The sequence below is a fragment of the Rhopilema esculentum genome, chromosome 14 (assembly GCF_057945365.1).
Source record: "Rhopilema esculentum isolate cy_ngs chromosome 14, ASM5794536v1, whole genome shotgun sequence".
Classification (NCBI taxonomy): Eukaryota; Metazoa; Cnidaria; class Scyphozoa; order Rhizostomeae; family Rhizostomatidae; genus Rhopilema; species Rhopilema esculentum.
Window position 1 is genome coordinate 10347914 of NC_142828.1, and position 20632 is coordinate 10368545.

At 35.7% G+C, this 20632-nt stretch overlaps 2 protein-coding genes across 2 annotated transcripts; one reads left to right on the forward strand and one right to left on the reverse strand.

Annotated features, from left to right (window-relative positions):
* The first annotated feature begins 986 nt into the window (after nucleotides 1-986).
* Nucleotides 987-12281, forward strand: LOC135696021 (uncharacterized). The gene is made up of 6 exons (XM_065215284.2): nucleotides 987-1793; nucleotides 2621-3733; nucleotides 8516-8656; nucleotides 9336-9479; nucleotides 10082-10273; nucleotides 10865-12281. The coding sequence occupies exons 1-6, from the start codon at nucleotides 1664-1666 to the stop codon at nucleotides 11392-11394; spliced, it is 2250 nt and encodes a 749-aa protein (XP_065071356.2). The 5' UTR covers nucleotides 987-1663; the 3' UTR covers nucleotides 11395-12281.
* On the reverse strand, nucleotides 11756-20632 carry LOC135696022 (uncharacterized). Its single transcript, XM_065215285.2, has 9 exons — nucleotides 20240-20632; nucleotides 18637-18908; nucleotides 18130-18212; nucleotides 17611-17659; nucleotides 16716-16943; nucleotides 15995-16222; nucleotides 15572-15727; nucleotides 14349-14537; nucleotides 11756-13159 (listed from the first exon to the last, which is right to left on the reverse strand). The coding sequence occupies exons 1-9, from the start codon at nucleotides 20538-20540 to the stop codon at nucleotides 13022-13024; spliced, it is 1644 nt and encodes a 547-aa protein (XP_065071357.2). The 5' UTR covers nucleotides 20541-20632; the 3' UTR covers nucleotides 11756-13021.

The following is a 20632-nucleotide window of genomic DNA, read 5'->3' on the forward strand; positions in this document are numbered from 1 at the left end:
TTGTGCAAGAAAATCAAACCGATTCAGAGATTTACATTGACGATGAAACGAAAGAAGAAACACAAAATTTTCCTTAAATTCATTAATCAATATTTTTCTGAGAATCGTCGAATTGTCTATTCTGAGCGGTATAGTAAGTACTTTGTTAAATTTTAGTCTTTGCAAGCCCGTTGGCTGCGCGGTGCTTGATTTGACTCATATCCCTGACTAGCTGTTCTATATAGTCCCTGACTGACTGTTTTATATAGCATTTAAAAGCCCTTTTTAAAACTTAGTTACCTATGAAAACAGACACGTCGTAGCTTCAACACTGTCACTTTCTTTTTTCTTAGCTAGCTTCTCCAAGACAAGATTAAAAACGTAAATTAATCTATCAGCGTAATGAAAGAAGTTCTTTACATAACAAAGTCACCAACAGCTTAAACAATACCTTTTAAATACCTTTTTCGTTGACTGATCTTGTCGTTGAATAATGCTTGTGAAGGTATGAATAGCTGATTTTATGTCACATGGATGGTGATAATGATAATGTCACCCATCTGCATTAGATTTGTGTTGCTTCTTTCCAATCTGTTGACTTGCAACGTGTGAGGAAAAAACTATACCAACATAAAGTTTTTATACTCAATTCCAATGCACACTTGCACGCCTGTTGCTTTGGCCTTACAAATGACACAATGTATTGCTTACTTAAGCACTGCTACAATGAATGCAAACTCCACAATCGTGCAATCTCTGCCAAAAAGCATAAGCCCAAGGGACACCAGAAAGGCGTACACTTTGGCAAGAAGTGTTTTGTATAATGCTAGCTAATTTACTTCGAATAGAGTGAAACCAGTGACGTTCCTATTAAATCGTTCTGATACCTTTGCTTTGCAAAGTTTTTTAATAGTCTTATTCAAAATAACAGTTCAATCCTTTTATATCATTTTTTCATCTAAAGTTTAGATTTTTCGAATTCTGTACAAATTTTATTTTACTTGATTTCAATTCTCTAAATGAACCGTCACGGCAATTCCTAGTCGGTCGTGTTGCTGTATCTCTGGTAGCATAGGATAAGGAAAGAGGATAAGGAAAGGAGCAGTTCAAGCTTAGAGTAAAGTGATACAAAGGCATACTATTTCTAAAGTAAGAGCCCAATCTTATATTTAAAATTCATGGGCTCCGATACAGGTTGGAAAACTGGGGCCAAGGAATAGTTTAGCAACCACATCAAAAGATTTTGGAAAAAGCTCTACTGTTTTGCAAAAAAGTAGGGGGCCATTAAATTACCATACATTTGAAATCGGTTTCAAAGCTGTTGCATATGTCAAACGGGTGCTCTTTCAAACGGGTGAGTCTGTGGAGTGCCTGGCTGGATGACCCCTTGTTTTACGTCTGCTGGTATTCGGTAAACATTACCATACGCAAAGCAGCCGCACCTGATAACGTGCCGTAATGAACTTTGCATAGTTTGTTGATTTGTGCACAGGGATCTGACGCTGTTTATGAGCTTTATCATCCAAGGGAACGGGCGACAAGAAATCTCGGAAAATCTGTTTTGTGGAATCTGGTGTCAAAGGATTGCAATTTGCTATAGCATGCAAGCAAGAATTAGATACTCACCATGGCTAGATACTTGACCTCAGGGTAAATTTTCTTGTTCAAAAAATATTGCCGAAAGATGAAGCAATTTCTATTCTTTATTTCGATTGCTGGATGTTTGATCTTGCAAAACTTTTGCACAAATCATATCGAAGCTAGAACATTGAGCAAAAACTCAATCACGCCAAGGAAATTTCCCAGAAAGAAAGGTAAGGTGAATAGGGATTTGAAATCATTTTAGATGCTTTTTAGCTTGTGTTGTTAAAGTTGCATTTGTAGGTATCGTTGTTAATCGTGGGCTAGTGATTGTGTTTTCCCACAAAAACTACAGGAACAAAATTCCATAACTACCTTCTGTTGTCTCTAGTTTAAACATCATCTGTTCAGTAGATGATATTCTCGCAATAGATTATGAAATTGCAAATGACCTACAGTTTATCAGATCTTGATAAGTGCAACTTCATCTTTTTACATATCTTATGAGTGCATGTAGATCTGGCCATAATTCCACAAAATTGATAAAAAAACTAGCCTAAGGCAGTCTGGCAGGATCTTAGTTATTTTGAAGAATCCATATACTGCTATCGCACTTTAAAGTTTTAAACGCTGGACAAGACGTGTAGTCGTTTGTAAATCTGGAATACCCGTATAGACGTTTGAAACACTGGACAAGATATGTAGTCGTTTGAAGATCTGGCCTAGCTGTATAGACGTTTGCAGCATTGGACAAGATGTGTAGTCGTTTGTAAATCTGAACTAGCTGTAGCTATAGTCGTTTGTAAATCTGGTCTAGCTGTAAAGACGTTTGTAACACTAGACTAGCTGTATTGACGTTTGTAACACTGGACAAGATATGTAGTCGTTTGTAAATCTGGTCTAGCTGTAAAGACGTTTGTAACACTGGACACGGTGTGTAGTCGTCTGTAATCTTGATTAACTGTGTAGACGTTTTTAAAACTAGACAAGCTGCTTAGACGTTTTTTAAACTTAAAAAGTTGCGTAGAGGTCCCATTGATGAATTCATATTGCTTTTTAGCAACACCAGCTAGAAAGGAAAATGCATCAAAAAGATCAAAATATGACAGCGAAGTAGTCAGTAACTATGCAACGGAGAACACGCCAGTATTCTGGAAAGATAGCTACAATAGAAACATAAAAGAAGCAGCTAAGAAAAACGAAGAAGGAACATCTCCAGGTGGCTTTGAGCTGGGTACTGATGATCTACCCAGTACTGTTGGTCCCAATGAAAATATATATGGAGGATTCCCTGTCAATGATGTGCTTGGAGGCTTTGAACTACCATCTCCTGAGACACTTGCAATCCTGAAAGCCGCTTTAAAGAAGTATGGGCCTCGCAATGAGTATGAGACCCAGCTACATCATGATTTGGAAAACTGGGCATATGGTTACGAACATCATGCATTGCCAGAGTATGATGTGAAAGACACACCTCCATTTTATGTGAAAATGCTTCAAGGTCTTAAGATGGCCGAGGAAGGGAAGAAGAAACCGAGCTGCCAGCAAGATTCTGGGGCATGTCAGCCAATGTTTCATTTGAATGATGACCAATGTAATAATCTTGCAGGCAACTGTATGCCTTCAAAGCCAATAACAAATTCCAATTACGAAGAGCCATGTCCTTGGAAGATAATAGAAATGCTTTTTGGTTGCAAAAAGCCTGCTGGTCCGAAAATACCGAGTGAAAAGCCAGATGGAGCTGCCCCTCCAGCTCCCAAACCGGACGAGCCTGAAAAGCCAGCAGAAAAGAAGCCAGATAAAAGCGAGGATGAAAAGGATTCTGAGGGAAAACCAAAGCCCATTCCAATAGAATTTGAAGAAGGCCACGCAACCCCTCAACATGTCGAAAAGCAAGTACAGGATATCAAAGATAATTCAAATAAAGACCCGAACGCGCCTGTGTCAAGTGATGCAAGGCAAAAAACTGCTAAATTGCAGTCACAAATTGGCCTCCTTGGAATGCTGAAGTCATTAGGTTCGGGAGATCAACAAGCAAAGAGCTTGATGAACATTGGCCAACATGGGCCTAATACAACCACGAAGAATGAGGATAAAGAACATCATGGAGGTGCAAGGTCATCCAGCAAGCCAAACCAGAAACCAGCCGTGCAGGAGGATAAAGTAGAGCCAGGTAATGAATCAAATATAGATAATAATGATAAAAACGTAATTGACCTGGGTACATTGCCCGTTCCTCAGCTGATACAAGTGGAACAACTGAAAACAAGAAATTTGCAAGAATCGCGTAACCAACAGGATGGAAGCAAGGCAGCACCAGTAATAAAAGGCCATAAAACGTTTTCCGAAAAAAAAACAATGGCAAAATCTAAACAGCATAAGAATTAATCCGTCAAGTCGGGAACATTTCTGTCTCCAATTTTGGTAAAAAGAATCCCCTGAAATTACAAAAGCCTATGCAGAAATACTTGCAAATCTCAGTCATTTTGTCTTAGAAGGGCTTGATTGAGCAAGACTAACAAAAGCATATAAAATTCCTTTGGACAGAATTCTCAATAAATTTACTGTAAAAATGATATTAAGGGGTCTTTAAAACGAAAATCAATTTTGAAAAAATACAAACTAAGTATATTTTGGCTCCCTTGTTGCTGGTTGGTCAGAAACAGTAAATGTTGCCTAGCCTTGTTTAGCTAGCTTTGACAAGGCTAGGAAACAAAGGACGCACAAAGGAATAGGTGAAAAGCGGAGCTGGGCCTTAATAAGCAAGGATCATTGGAGTACTTTGAAAATTTAACGGTAACAGAGCAGCATATTAAAGTCTTAACAATACAAACAGAATCATGATACCCCATCATACGATCTTCGTCAAGTAGACTTTTCTCCCGTTTTTACAGTATTATGTGGTTGTTTAAATTTTAATGTAAATCGATTTGTGACGACAAATTTTTTGACACCTGAAAAACAAATTTAACAAGCTATCAAAAATATTGTTTTTCTTACTGTGCCCTCTTAATCTACACATTATTAACTGAAATCCCTAAACAAATGTCCTCCAAACTGCGACAGATTTCACAAAAATTTTAATAAGAAATTTAGCAAGATAGTACATACCAAACACCTTCATTTGTCAGTAACTGCGTAGATTTGGAGGGCATTTGTAAGGCACCAGTCAGAACGTGAATTTAATCTATCTAGGAATAATTCATCACAGCCATGGACATAGATGATCATATCCAGGGAGTACTAGGGCTGACTAGCACTCTTATTGTCTTAAAATTCGGTCCAAAAATTGTGTTCAGTTGTTTCAAAGAAGGATCAAACAAAGTCTAGCCAAATCACTGGCTTTTCTATCAAATATTGTAAGTTGTTCTTAGTTCTAAACTTTATGGAGTATGCACCAAAAACGGTTATACTTTAGCAAGAATTCTCTCGGTCATTTTGCAACAGATAACAATGATTTTTCACAGTTAGAGGTGTTTTATGATAATTTTAGGTTCTTTGGTCAAAATTCTAAAACCCCAAAGTCTCCTTGGTAAGCGCTTTCCATTTCATTTGATTGCTCGTTATAAATGAGAATGGAGTATGGCCTAATAGAATGCTACAATCCTTCTAGACAGGGGTGCTGCAGTGGCTGGGGGAATAAAACAGTGAGCAGGGGGCTGCAGTCCCTCCCAAGCCAACAAAATCAATGCAATATTTGCTACTTTAATGAATATTTTCTAATTTATTGACTATATCAAGTGGCGAATCAAAAAAAGGTTGTGGGCATTGTGACACCCTCAATAATAGGCTTAAGCAACCTACTTGGTGAATTTGTATAGCATTTCTCCAAAATCTTCTTTCTGCTTTATCTCAGACAGTTTTGAATAGACTCAACTGTTCTTCAAAAATATGAAAATATTATTTAGGTTTTTGAGATTAAACGGTCAAAATCAAAAACAAAATTTTGATTTGATTATCGCTAAGCAGCACAATCCTGAGTAAAAAAAGATCAAACTTGTAAAGATGAATCAAATATCTAATTAATATACCATAAGCCTTTTTCCATTGCCCGAATAAAGCTTTAAGCTTTCTTTTCATAAAATCTCTTACGGTTTTCATCAGAACCACCACAGCAAGAAAAGAGCCACACTTACGGCCTGGAGACCAAATCTGGCCCATGATAAAATTACTTCTGGCACACAAATTCCCACCACGGCACACGTGTGGTGGGAATTCACTACAATTCTGTTTATAGAAGTCAAAATTACTTACCCTCCACACTTTTGTAAAAACATGGTCCACATGATTCTTCTAAAAATTTGATTGAAATGCACAAGAAAGTGGTAAATCATATTTCTAAGATTTGCCTAGGAAAAAAATTGCTGGCATAAAGCATTGACACGAGGCAAAAAGGCGGGTCTCATGGGTCACGCCCATTACCCTCCCAGTCTCATGATGGTGGCACTAAGCATGAAATTCGGAGGAGCAACTTAGGAATTACCCTGGGTACCAGAGCCACAAAAGTTTGAGTATATAAGTTGACAACCAAGCGGAGAAGCGGAGGAGCGTCTAGCTGAGTAGACTTTTCCTTCTTCTCAGATAGACCCTCGTCTTCTTCTCCAGCCCTATCTTCTATTTCCGCGCTCGCAGTTATGTGGCTCTGATACCCAGGGTACATAGAAGCGTCCTGTTCTATATACCAAAAGCATGAAAAGCTCTGCCTATGCGTATATTTGCTTTTAAGGACTCAAAATCAGATACCATAAAGGCACTGTTAAGCATCCCGTTTTAAGCCCCCCTATCTGTTACTTTAAGTTCCTCTTTAACCCCGGATGTCAAACAAAGGAAACATTCGCATTGAGTGGGTCTCTTGACAGGTGTGATGATAATAAGGCCCATGTAAAGATTTCCTTAAGCGCCTTAGAACAAAGATACTGGAATAGTGAGTATCTTTGCTTAGAAGCTTAAAGGATAATGATGTTGATACTTTCGAAGAAATAAAATTGATTTACTTTGATAAACTTTCAAAGCTACTAGCAAAGCTTTTTTAGAACAACTTGTACGATGTTTTTATAACAAAAAACGCATAAGGCAATTTTCATAACATTTCTTACTTTAGATTATCAATAAGCCCCGTTTCTGTCTTTTAAGCCCCGTTTCTAGGACTAAATAAGCCCTCCCCCGGGGATCTTGATGAGCATTTACGGTATACATATCTGTATACAATTCTCAGTAACAGTTTCTCTGAAAGTTCAAGTAGTTTCTTCCACCTTTTCTCTTTTCTCCACTTCCACTCCCTTCCAAAAACGTTGGAGTTTTCGAAAGGATTATAGATTAAAGAATAGATATAGCTAGCAAAGTGGTCTCGTTGTTGGTAAAACCTCTCTTCTTATCAAATCAGAACTGGGCATGTTGCTGGCAGTTAAACCCATATGTATGGTGCTGGCAGTTAAATATTTTCTTTCTATTGCGCATGCTCGATTTACTTCACCGATATAACTTTGCATTGTGGTTTGAAATGGCAGGTAAGAGAAAATCACGATACTTAAATTGACTGAAGAAATAATCGAAATCGAATAAATAAGCATCTAAGAGACTACAAACAAAAGTTATCTTTTCTGGCTTGGATTTATAAGGAGATAATCTTTATGGAGATAATCTTTATCTGTTTGCAGAAAGAAAAACTGACGGCCTCTTCTGCTGTCAAAAAACCTGCTGTTGGTTGTAGGTCATTGTAGGTAGCTTGTGGACAATGAAAGCACGAATTTAATCAACCACGGCGTGAATCATAAACATTTTCTTCTGACGTCAAGCTAACCGACCATTGTTGCATACAGCCTGGTGTGTAGATTAACTGTGCGCGCCAAATATTGAAAACTAACATCACTTAACTTGATTTGGTCTTGCAAAGCCGGTTTGGGAATCTTTCATACGATAGCGAGGCCATGGCAACTTGATTAAACGGGCTAACCTACGAACTAAGGTGGTAAGGATCCAAATTTGAGACTCAGTTTTGCATTATGTTAGGTAGCTTTATTGGTGGTACCTGCCAAACAAAAAGAAAATGACATTCTGGCTTATTTTTCTTTCTCTGAGAATTCGCTTCTCCTACTGTTTGTGCCTACCAGTCTTCTAAAAAGCACTTGTTTAACACAGTAGCGTTTCAAAGAAAAAATTTAAATCGTCAGAAAACGATTGATCAGTTTATAAAAGTTGCAATTTTCTTTATTTCGACTGATGCACATTTTTCACAAGTTGAAAACATTAAAACCTAATAGAGACATTGTACATCAAATTTATTGGCACAAAATCACATCCCCAACGCAAGGGTCACGGTCATATTTAGAGCCAAAACAAAGATATGGCTCTAAATATGACCGTGAAAGAAATCAATTTTTGCCCGACGTTTTTTGATGGACTTGAATTGTAGGGCGCTTAATAGTGGCGAAAAAACAGTGACATACAATACTACCCATTCAATTTATTGCTTGTCTAAGAACTTAATTGTAAGAGTGAAGACAAACTTCAGGTTCTTGTATATTAAGGTGCATTCTGTGGAAGTGTTTGTTCTCAAACAAAACTCATCTCTCTGTTCGTTCTATCTAAGCTTAAGTTCTATCTTGGTTTTTCGAGCAGTTTTTGTGTATACACGAACATTTTTTATAAAAGTCCTTCTATGATCTGAGGTACAGAGCCATAAGAAGACAAAAAAATTAAGAATATTTCCGATCACACTAAATCTGAAGAAACTGCTTTTTCTGTTTCATATTATCTTATGTTACGTTTTTTGTGTTTCCACTTTAAGAGGCTATTAAGAAACTTTGGTACTAAATTTAGCAAAAAGATCTGAGAAACTGAGTGCTAATTCTGAGTTGATTTTATAATAGAAAATTCGTGTGTTTATTTCACTAGGCAATACGTGTCGTTATTTCACTAGGATAAACATGAGTAAAGTGATGTTTCATTGTTTCAGAATTTTCCTCGTGGACTGAATGGTCAGCTTGCAGTGTCACGTGCGGTAATGGTTCACTGTCACGGACTCGCAGTTGCCTCCACTGGAAATGCGATGGCAAAGTAATCGAAATTAAGGCTTGCAACAAAGATACTTGCCCAGGTATGACATTTGTAAAGAATCTCTGAAGAATTCATATTGCATGGAGCGTGTGTCCAAATGGAGTTTTAGAGAGCGTTCCAAAATTTGGAACATCTTTTGGCTCGGAATAATTCTGGACTGGTTTCCTTTATTAGAAGACTATTCTATGTGCCTTGGCTTTGGAGATGGCAAAGTACATCGTAGCAAAACTTATTTGTTTTAAACGAAGTTGTTTGCTCAAAATGCACTTACACATCAAATATTATAACCGTTAGATGAATACAACTTGATAAAATATATATACAATCAGAGGCTTTATATGATACTTTTATATAATCTGACATACCTTTCCGAGGCTTTTTAGTGCATATTGCGAGCACAAGCTATGGACCATCCATTGTACACAGAAATCCTTGACATGCATAAGCTAAGAAATGTTTAACCCGCCGAAACTGCATAATTGTCAATCGAACATCTAATGCTGATCAGAGTTCCTGGGGAATAAATGGAGATCTGAAAACTTTGGTCACATGAGTTGTTGCTCAAAAATGACCTGTTTCTCGCACAAACGCTTGTACAATTCTATCCAGCTGCTGTATAGGCTCGTTGTTGTCTACAAAGTTTAGTAACAGTTGGGATTCTTAGCTTTGTAAACTAAATCAACATGTTCATGAACTAATAGCTAGATTATGACTCACAGGCTACATGGAATGGACATCTTGGTCAGCCTGTGACGTGGTCTGTGGTCGCGGGCTTGAGAGAAGAAAAAGAAAATGCTCCGGGGTCCGCTGTTCTGGAATCTCAAATCAAGAGCGATCGTGCTTCAAAGATCCATGCAAATCAGGTGCGTCCATTCGTTAATAATATCAGCCTATCTTAATAAGATATTTCATTCAATTTTTTAAAAGCTAGTGTCTCGTTCCCGACGGGGTTACTCGACGACGAACTGTACGTTCATAAATATTTGGTGCAGATGTAAAATATTAGTTCAACTTTACAATATCTGCCTCGCATCTCAATCAAGCACAAAATGCCAAACAAATGAAATACAAGTTTATTATTTGTGTACATTCAGTACTTTTAAAGAATACATTAGAACGAAACTCAACATCCAAGATGAATAGCATTCCAATTATGGGCAAAATACACTTTCAACAGCTCTAATTTAACAGCCGTCCTTCAACCCCCAAAAAGCACGGTAACACGACAATATCATGTGTTATGCCCTCTTTGTAGAAGTCTCAGCCACTGATGCTTGGACTGGCAAAGGGCCTTTTTTAACACACTTACTAGTGAAGCATTTGCCCCTCCAGGCCCAGTTACTTTCCATTGTTTAAAACAATAGGCTATTGTCCTCCTCTTTATATAAACAAAAACTTGCCCCGGTAGCTAAATCTCCTTTGAGAAGGCTATGTATTGGCATTGCGATTCGTTTGCTAATTTCAGCTATCGCATCATCAGTGCCCTCTTCAGCACGGCTACTGGCATCCATTGGTGCACCATGGAGCAGCTGGTCTCAGTGCTCTTCAAATTGTGGTTTTGGGGTGCAAACGAGGAAAAGAAACTGCAAAAGAGGCAACTGCGACTTGAATAAAGATCTGGTTCAAACAAAGATATGTCTTCGCCAGTCATGTTCAGGTAAAACGTCTCAAATCAAAAACAAAGTTTCTTTAAGTTTGTCTGGGTGTGGTGATTAAAGTTCTTCCTTTTTCAGTGAGCTTCTAAAATAACTTAAATAAATTAAAATCAGTTGAAATTACTAGATACCTACCAAATGGAAACAGTACTGTAGAGCCAATCGCATGACTACTAGCGTTAAAGATATTGATACTGGGGTGCCATGTGGATCGTGCTTCGGACCGGTTCTTTTCCTTCTTGTCATAAATGACATGAAAGCTGTTCTATAGAAAACAAAGACTACTTTGCGTGCTGACGACAAACCTTTAGCACTCTTTTGACGAATATGAGGAATTTTATTTGTCGTACATTCGTACATCGAAAGCTGACTATAGGTTAACAAACTTTCCCGTGGTTTCAAAATTCAGGTCATAACATGGCCTCTGGGTACAGAATTTCAAAATTTAAAACATCGAATAATATCTTGTTGTCGCTACCCCCTTTAAGCAGTTGGCGCATTGTAAGACGCGTTATTCATAAAACATTTGCCATGCTTTGCGAAATAATCATTCCAAAAAATTTATTTGTGATCTTTAATTTTTCTTGTACTAGGCGAAATAAAGATGTCAGACAGTGTGCAAAAGACGTGCATGTACATTCACAATAGCTACAGAATATCTCACGGCGCAAATGAACTGAAATGGTCAGATATTATGGCGGACGCTGCAGAAAAAATCGCGAAAGAATTAGCAACGAAATCTGCAACTGTAGCAGATGCGAGGTCACTGGAGGACCCTGGTATAAGCATTATGGTGATGCCATCTGGGGATTCTTCGGACGTTGGTTTAGGGGCTGCCTGCTACACCGCCGCGAAATCCTGGTATGCTGAACAGAAAAACTATGACTTCCAGAACCCACATTTGACAAATGATAACAAACATTTCACGCAGATGATATGGAAAGCTTCCCGCGAGGCAGGATTCGGAGTAGCGATGTCAAAAAGTACAAACAGATTCTACTTTGTGGCCAAATATGACCCCCCTGGAAACCAAGACAGTTACGTTGGATTTCGGAAAAATGCTTTGCCATTACAAGCTGACAACAGACTGGATGAAGCTACAATTGTGAAACGATTGAAATGAACCTAATGCTATACACTGAGGAATAGAATGGGGGTATGGTGGTTACGTTTAGGGGCGGATTAGATTGTCTATTAAGCAGAATAAGCTATTTATTGTAGAAGTCCCAGCTTGTGAGCTATTCCAGAGCAAAATGAAAAGGAAACAAGACAAGGCTTAAGGCCAGATGACAACATGAGCTGTGGAACTCTCCCAAACGTCTATCGTCTCGGGTTCCCCAAAAATGTCAATGTATGCAAATTAACACACTTTCTTGGAGGTATGAAAGGACAGTTTTTCATGGTTTAATGCCTCAGCTACATATACCTGGACTTTCTTAAATGAAAGATTATCAATTCGTTTAGAAATAAAAAGAAACAAAAGATAAAATTTAAATCGAATACAAATCTTCTAATTACGTACTTTAAATAGCAATGTAATTTTTTAGGTATAATAAACAGTGTATAATAGAAGCGGATTATATCGGCTACGATTAAAAAATAAAATATATGCAAACAGAGAAGAAATCTTTTACTTCCCCAAAATATCATAATCTATCCACAACTATATAATATACAAGGTATGAGATATAATCTACAGGATTAATACATATGTATAATCAGTGTATTATCACCATTTCAAATATTTCAAAAGAAACATCTGACGATATTTTGTCTGCATTGCATCCTAAAGCATCATGTGGCTACCAGTCTGCTCAAGTAGGTGATTATATAGGTACATCCGGCCACAATTTTATGGATGAAAGAACTGATACTTCCAATAACATATTTTTACACTTTTCCATGACACAGGCTAGCTTCGATAAAGATATCTAATTTGGTTACCAGAGTCAAGGAAAGTGTCCATATTTGCTCCGGGCAAAAGCCTTGAAAAACAGATTTCAGCAAAAATAAACTAGGCAATGATTTGGTGTGGCGGATCGGTATTATTATTAGCATTCTTCGCGGTTGTTTTTGTGACAGTCATCTTACCTTGGCTCTAATTGTCCTTTTCTTAAGTAGCATCCAATCATAATTATTCTTCACTTGTAATCATATTATTCATTCTTTCGCAACCTCCCTGCCCTGGGTAATCGGTCTCAAGTTGATTTTATGAAGTTTTGTAATACCCTAAGGGGCGATTCACTTTCCCTTGTTTGTTGGAGCATTACGCTGCCAAATAGCTATACCTACCCACATATTTCAAATTAAATTACGGCCTACATCTAAAATTTAAGCAAATTATAATACATGAATACATAAGAAAATTGAAGAAGGTCGAGTTAGGCTTGAAGCTTCGAAACGGTCATCGTGTCATTTCATTGATGCCTCAAAACGTAAAACGGTATCATTTCCTGCCAAATATTAATTATATTTGGAAGTTGTCCCTAAATCAAAGGGAATCCACCCTGAGTGTCTAACAACAAGAGGTATATTGCTTTCTGTATTGCAAAATGTTGTCTTCAAGCTATTAACTGCATCTCTGTATTGTCAATTGTTGTTTCCAGCTATTTAAACTTTATCTCCGTATTATCAATTTTTTGCAATTAGGCCAGTTTTGATGTCTGTCGAACAAGGTAACAGTAACCTTAGAATGGCGACAAATAAATGAATCAATTGTAGAAAATACTAATTAGATTTCTGACAGACCTTCAATTGCCGTACAGAGAAGAATGATGAATGAGGTCTGCTCTGCAAAATTCACCCGTATCGAGATTCTTGGCCATTAGTTGATCTGGAGCGGCATTTGGCACCTTGTGCTCAACAAATAACAACTTGGTACACACGTCCTGCAAAGGATTAAAGAGTGTCCATTGATAATCAAACAACGCAAGAAGCACAAAAATCTTAAATATAGACAAAAGATTTGGGAAAGCATTCTTTAAACAGCGTAAAAATCGCATATTCTACTTCAAGTTACTTTACTTCTTTCTGGAAACGAAGAAACTTTTTTTGGCATTGACAAGGGAGATCAAATGATCGGTAACATTGCTTCCTAGAAAATAAAATACACAGCAAGAAGCACTTCTATTATCATTGCTTAGCTAAACATACTCACCAGAAGACTGCACAACTACACAAATTCAGTCTAGATATTTCATTAAAGTGGTATTCAATGTAAAAAGAATGAAACAGAGAACCTAGCTTAATTTATGAAATTTTATAAAGCCTTGATCTATAGTACTCCTTAGCAATTAAAACGTATAAATGGGCGTTTCTAGCACACTAGACATTAATCCCAAACCATTTTTGATAACAAAAACATACATATTATCAAAGGTAGTCTTAACGCTATACCTCAAACATTGCTGATAAATTGGAACACATCCTATGAATTCTCAACATTTAAGGTAATCTATTAACTTGTTCAACGGCATATGCGCTGGTATTATGTTCTGGGTAATGGTGGTTTCTTACCCATACAGTCATCAACGGAAAAATAAGACCAATTAAATAATGGCAGCTGCCATCATTTTACAATTATTGATTTTGTTCCTCAATGATATTCCTCAATGATTACAATCATTGACTTTTTACAGTGTTAATTCCCGTGAACAGTCCACGAAGATCTTCTTCCTCTTCAAGTAACATTTTCTTCTAGTAATTAAAGCCAATATTGATCTAGCAATGAGCAACTCCAAAATCCGTAAGCTGTGGCACACTTTACAACTATGTTTTACTTTACAACTATATTACTATATTTCAGGATATAAGCAGGCACAACGGAGCTGGGGGATGGGGGGGGGGGGGGCTATAGCCCCCTAACTTTTTTGCTGAAGTATGCAATTCAGGTAGTGGCATCAAAGTTAATGAGGAAAAACTACCATAAAAATTTACCAATTTGTCTAGAGCCCCCCACTCCAAAATGTTTTCTGGTGTTCCTGAAAAAGTGCGTATGTCTAAAAGCGGGGTAATGCAGTGACCTAGAAAAGCAACTGTTTAAGCAGCATATAGAAACAGGCAAAATACAGGACAAACCTTCAGGTAAGTAACAGCTGGATAGGATATTCTAGAGCAGCCAGAAATGTATAGAAACTGCAGAATGCTGGAGACACTTGAAGCCATTAAAAATATGCTTTTGTCAGTTAATTGATGCAGGCCAGATAAAACCAATGATTCCAGATGAGAACAGAAACGAACAAGCTCACATATGCCAGAATCTGTAACCTACAAAACATAAATACAAATAACACGACAAAATGAAATAACATTTGATTGCTGTTGGGCCCAATAAATCTGTGGTTTAAATTCTTTTACCAGAACAAAGCCAGAGGTGTTCATGCTTTAGTTTATAGAATGAAGTGGCTCAAAGATGTGCTGATTTTCATGCTGAATGTGAGACTCTAAGTACCAAATTAAAATGTTGCTTCCAAAACAGGTTGACAGGGACATCTTTCCTCAAACTTGCTGAAATCTTTTTGGACTCTTTATTTGGAATCTGTCTTTCAGCTGTTCATATTCAACAGAAATGTCCTGTAGCTCTATTGCATCCATCTTCATTCAAAAATACAAGCAACATACATATAAATCATCCTATAGCCAAAACTAAGTCTGGAATGCTGGATCCTCAACTCAACTTTTATGGATTGAAAAAGAAAGATTTATATAATATAATATAATTAATATAATATAATATAATATAATATAATATAATATAATATAATATAATATAATATAATATAATATAATATAATATAATATAATATAATATAATATAATATAATATAATATAATATAATTAATATAATATAATATAATATAATATAATATAATATAATATAATATAATATAATATAATATAATATAATATAATATAATATAATATAATATAATATAATATAATATAATTAATATAATATAATATAATATAATATAATATAATATAATATAATATAATATAATATAATATAATATAATATAATATAATATAATATAATATAATATAATTAATATAATATAATATAATATAATATAATATAATATAATATAATATAATATAATATAATATAATATAATATAATATAATATAATATAATATAATATAATATAATATAATATAATATAATATAATATAATATAATATAATAAATATAATATAATATAATATGATATAATAAAATATAATATAATATAATATAATATAATATAATATAAAATATAATTTGAAATAATATAAATTGCAAAAGAAACTATTTCCATACCCTTATGCATCCCTTTATGTTCAATTTTTGAAGATGGGTACAGTTCTTAGCAAGGGAAAACATTTCATCATCTGAAAATAAATGCTGACCAGACACTCCAAGATATTTAAGGTTTGGAAGATGAGGTAGCAATCCACACAACAATGATGTGTCAAACTAGAGAAATTGAAGGGGACATATTTACAAATGAATGATTGAAGGTACAAAAGAAAAAGATAGCAATGTTCAAAATATAAGATATGCTTTCTTTTAGATTCTTCCAGGAGTAAAGTATAGCATAATAAATAAAAAAAATGCTGATGGTTATCTGCTATCGACATGCTGAATTCCCAACAGGCAGAATCAATTCTTGGCAAAATAGTTGTGCCTCATAGGCTTAGTAAAACTGTCTGGTTGTCTAGGATTGAAAGATAAAAATAATACCTTCTTGCAGGCTTGTAAAGCAAGTTTATGCAGCCCAGTTGCTTGTTTCTTTTTCTCATTAGACATCAGTGCGGTCAATGGCTTACCAGTTATCAGATGACAGTACATCATTGCAAGCTTTGACAGCTTTGTACAGTGTTGAATGATAGTTTTTAGGGTAACATCAGTCAGTCCTTGACAAAAACTCAAATCTAGGTTCTCTATACCATAGCCAATCTTAGCTAGAATCTAGAGATGTGAAAAACATCCATAAGCTTTCTATCAATATCTATAGGGCATCAACAAAAAACATCAATTAGTGGTTTTAAGTTTAATCAATATCTTTCCTCTTGAATATAATAAGTTTGGGGACAATCTAGATTCAACAAAAATTGCAAAAATCTTTGTGCAAACAAGGGGAGAAAAGAGCTGAAAATTTCACCATAATTAAGGAGACAAGTGCATTTTATATGCTTAGAACTCTTCAAGGAACAAATGTGAACAAGTAAACACAATTAAAACAACTAAAAAAGTCTTTAATCAGCATAAAACGGCATAAAACCATGATTCTGCTGCATATGCACCAAAATTATATAGAGCCTTGAACACTGTTTTACCAAAATTAATAAATGGGGGGTCTTATTGAAGCCTGGGGGTTGGGATATTTTTTTGAAAATTAATAAGCGCCCCCTTTCCATTAAGCACCTGAAAGTAGCAGAGTGAAATTTCAAAGAATACTTACATCACAAATAAGGTCATCATTGACCGATTGAATACCACACAGCTTCAGCGTATGAATGGAATTACACCGCAAAGACATTGAATGGAGAAACTCTGGACTGGCTTGAGTACCACGTAAAATCAACTTTGATAAACTTATTGGAAGACAATCAGATAGTATATCAGGTCCTTTTGATAGTTCATAACAATAAGACAAATCAGCAATCGATAGTGGGCAAGCTTTGAATACCTTGAAATAAAAAGTCTGATAAACTAAAGATAGAATGCAAAAAAGTATATACTGAGATATTCATATTTCATTTCATTAATGTTGTCTATCATATCCTATTATTCTAAGTATTACAATTTACTAGACCCAGTCCCCACATACGGGACTTTTGTAGTTTGTTGTGAGTGATTAAAAGATGGCCTACATACTAGTTGTTCCTACAGGTCATAACATTGTCTTTCTTTATTACTGTCAAAGAAAGGATTTCTAAGAAATTTTAAGAGATTTATTTGAACGTTAGTGTTAAGAGTTTTACCGTTGACATGTAAGAAAAGTTTGAGAAATCAGTAGCAAAGGCTACAATGGCAGAAAAGAGAATGAGAGATTTGATTTTTCATTGTTTTATTCTACAGTCAAATTGAGCTTTGTCACAAAACAGAAGCACAAAGCATTTCCTCAAAAGATATTCCCTTGCTTACTTGAAGAATTTGTCAATCAAAACTGTATACCTCTGAACCACTTAAAAATTCAAGCAAAACATCGAGAACAATCTAGGCAAAGGTAAAAAACTTGCAAAAATATTTCATACTTCCATGTAAACTAGTACATGCATTATTGAACCTTGACTAGATTTTAATATAAGTGCAGTTTAACATTACAGACAAAATGCAAAAGATGCAAATCTCACCGCTCTTAAGCCCACAGATGTTATTCTGCTGCAGCCATGTAGCTTCAAACTGAACGAAAGATTCAAAGATAGAAAATACCATTGAAAAAATACTCAGAATAAACAAATAGAAATAAATATTATCATGTTATGTGGAAAAATCATGCTCAATGGTCAGAGTGGCTAACAGACATCACATCTGTCACTGTTTGGAGTTTGAACTAAACTGATGAAAAGAGATAAATGATAAACAACCGATAAATGTACTTTTGGCAACATACATCAGTGTTTGAGAAACCATTATTATTTCATCAAGACTTTCCTTGCATTTACTCACAAAAATCCTAATCATAGGTTCTTTCACACACTAGCCCTTTGCAAAATCTTCTTCTGTCACAAATCCCCCCCCCCCCCCCAAAAAAAACTCATTTAGAATAAAAGAATACCAGCTTAATGAAAGTGTATTTCAGTCCCTTAACATATAACTAAATTATGTGTATACATTGTTAAATTTAAAGGACAGCATGTTGAAATACTCACCATTTTAGACTAAAACATCTGTCTGCAAGGGAAATCAATGTGACATCAGTTATTCCAGTAATATAAGAGCAGTTCAGATGCTCCTACAAATACAAAATCATTATTTTCCACCAGAGTAAATTCAAATTAAAGTGTAACACAGAAAATAAAAAAGTAGCAAGTCAATTCTCAGTTGATGATGTAAATTTTCATACATTGTACACGAACTATTTGCCAGCAAAGGGCAAAACTGTTTTAGGAGTTTATTCAAAGACTTGAACTTGAATTTTTGCTTCCCACATCAAACAAGAGTTTGCAGACTAGTTGGTAGATCATCAAGACAACAGATTTGTATCTCATTTGGGTAGGTTTTTGTTTTCAATATGCTTTATGCATAAGATTCCAGTTGACTCATTTCTCTTCCTTCTTATTCTATAGCTAGATGAAAATAAGCTACTTTGTAAAGTATGACTTGCTAGTTCTCTTGTGCTGTGGAATTCAACATGAATTTGCATAACTAAACATTACCAGTCTTCCAAGTAGAAATCCTGCAACATTGTCCAATCCAACATCGGTTAACTTTTGACAAGAGAACAAATTTAGGTAACTGATTTTGTTACAATTCTGCACAAGTGCTGAAATCTCTGTATCCCCAATGTTGTAATTTTGCTGGAGGTCTGCTGAACACAGGTTTTGACATGATGCTGATGTGAAACAGCTGCCAGAAAGTTTTGGTAGGCCATTCAATACAACAGACTTCAGTTTCTTCAGATTTTGAAATACAGGTTTGAGTCCATCATCTGTATATAAAACAATGACTTTAAAGGACCCACAGAAGCCTCACTTCAGAAAATTCTAAATTTTCTTTCCCTAATGCAGGCAAGAAGCAGCAGATACTTTTTAAAGGAAGATGTTCTCTACATGTTGTAGAATTTTGTTGTAGAATTGAATGTTGTAGAATTTGCCAGCTTAAACAGACTTTGTATATCATTAATGGTTTATAGAGATACAGTTGAATTCTGACTGATTATTTCCAGATGTGAATAAACAAAGGCAAGACAACAGGAAGACTAAAGACATTTTAACCCCTGTGCCAATTAGAGTGGAATTTCTCATTTAATTTGATGACATTGCCCAGCTGATCTGTTGTTTGAATAGATACCAGGAAGTTGGATCGAATAAGGAGAATCCCTCAGAGGTATAGCCCTAATGACTATAAGTGGGTATTTTATATCTGGTTTCCTTGTGTGTTGGTGGTGAACGCCTTCACCCACTTCCCTAAGGAGCTTTTCCATGATACAGAGACAGGGGAAAAGAATTCTTGCTGAGAGAGAAAAGGTAAAACGTGAAGAAAGGACAAGTAAGAGGGAGTAGCAGGGCCCAAGCCCCTCATGTTATCAAATGAGAGTATTTATTCTCATTAATTGAGGGAGAATATATAGACAAACTTATATAAACAGAATGTATGAAAATATAAACAGTTTTGAATGTGTTGTGTTTCACATTTGAGATGACAATTTTGCTTTATCAATGAAATATATCTTGGTATTTTGATGTGTTATGGGTCGAACATCATTTCCATCACATCCAGTGGCGGACACTTGGGGGGGCAAGGGGAGGGGGGGCGACGGCCCCCCCAATACTTTAGAGGACAATGGTATTTTGTTCGAAAACAATGGGAAATGTGACGTCATCTTATTAAAACAATAGGCTTGCCCCCCAATATTTGACCAAGTGTCCGCCCCTGATTACATCTGTATCCTTGTTTACAAAAATCTTGTGCAGCTCCTTCAACATAGAACTACTATTAACAGCTGCCATTGTCAGTACCATGACAATTGAAACTAGTTGCTGATCAAGAAAAGGGTAATAGATTAATCACAAAATTTCAAGCAATTATTGCATCCAAAAATATTATCTTCAAAAATCAATGCACTGGAAATTTATCACTAGCAATATTTTTTCAGAAATTTAAGGTCTGTTTGAATGTTATCAAAGGAATATACACCTAATAACCTTTTACCTCTTTCTCCAATACAGCTTTAGAATACATATAAAGAAATCATAGATAAATAAATGTGGTTTCAAAAAACTTGTTACCAATTACATAGAAAGAATCTTTGCAACTTACCTGTTACATCATAGCAGTTTATAACCTTCAGTGACCTCAGTCCAAGGCAAGACTGTCCAAGCAGAGATAGAAATTTATCATTAACTTGTTGGCAGTTCTGCAAAGTAATTTCACAGAGCGCATGAGAGAAGAGGTGTTTCTTGATTGTCGGAAAGAGATTGTCACTCAACTTTTGGTGAATCACCAGGCGTTGCAGGACATCTGCCTTCTGTTCTAACGTTAGGGCTGAGCAGATATCATCAAGCTCTCTAATAGCATTGCAAATGTAATCTAAGCATACATCTGACAAAGTCTTCACCATGATACACTGTAGTATACTTCTGTTATTCCTACCCTTTCATTTCCACAGTTACACTGAAATTCCCTACCCTAGAAGACGAGCCTCGTTTGGTT

What these genes read in the sequence shown, in the direction of transcription:
- LOC135696022 (XM_065215285.2), bottom strand. Translation starts at nt 20,540, where the DNA reads ATGGTGAAGACTTTGTCAGATGTATGCTTAGATTACATTTGCAATGCT. An exon ending in AAACTGCTATGATGTAACAG is followed by an intron (nt 18,909 to 20,239) that starts GTAAGTTGCAAA and finishes TTTTATATACAG; the next exon opens with ATGATGGACTCAAACCTGTA. An exon ending in ACATAAAGGGATGCATAAGG is followed by an intron (nt 14,538 to 15,571) that starts GTATGGAAATAG and finishes TATGTTTTGTAG; the next exon opens with GTTACAGATTCTGGCATATG.
- LOC135696021 (XM_065215284.2), top strand. Translation starts at nt 1,664, where the DNA reads ATGAAGCAATTTCTATTCTTTATTTCGATTGCTGGATGTTTGATCTTG. An exon ending in GGAGGATAAAGTAGAGCCAG is followed by an intron (nt 3,734 to 8,515) that starts GTAATGAATCAA and finishes TCATTGTTTCAG; the next exon opens with AATTTTCCTCGTGGACTGAA. An exon ending in TCTTCGCCAGTCATGTTCAG is followed by an intron (nt 10,274 to 10,864) that starts GTAAAACGTCTC and finishes TTCTTGTACTAG; the next exon opens with GCGAAATAAAGATGTCAGAC.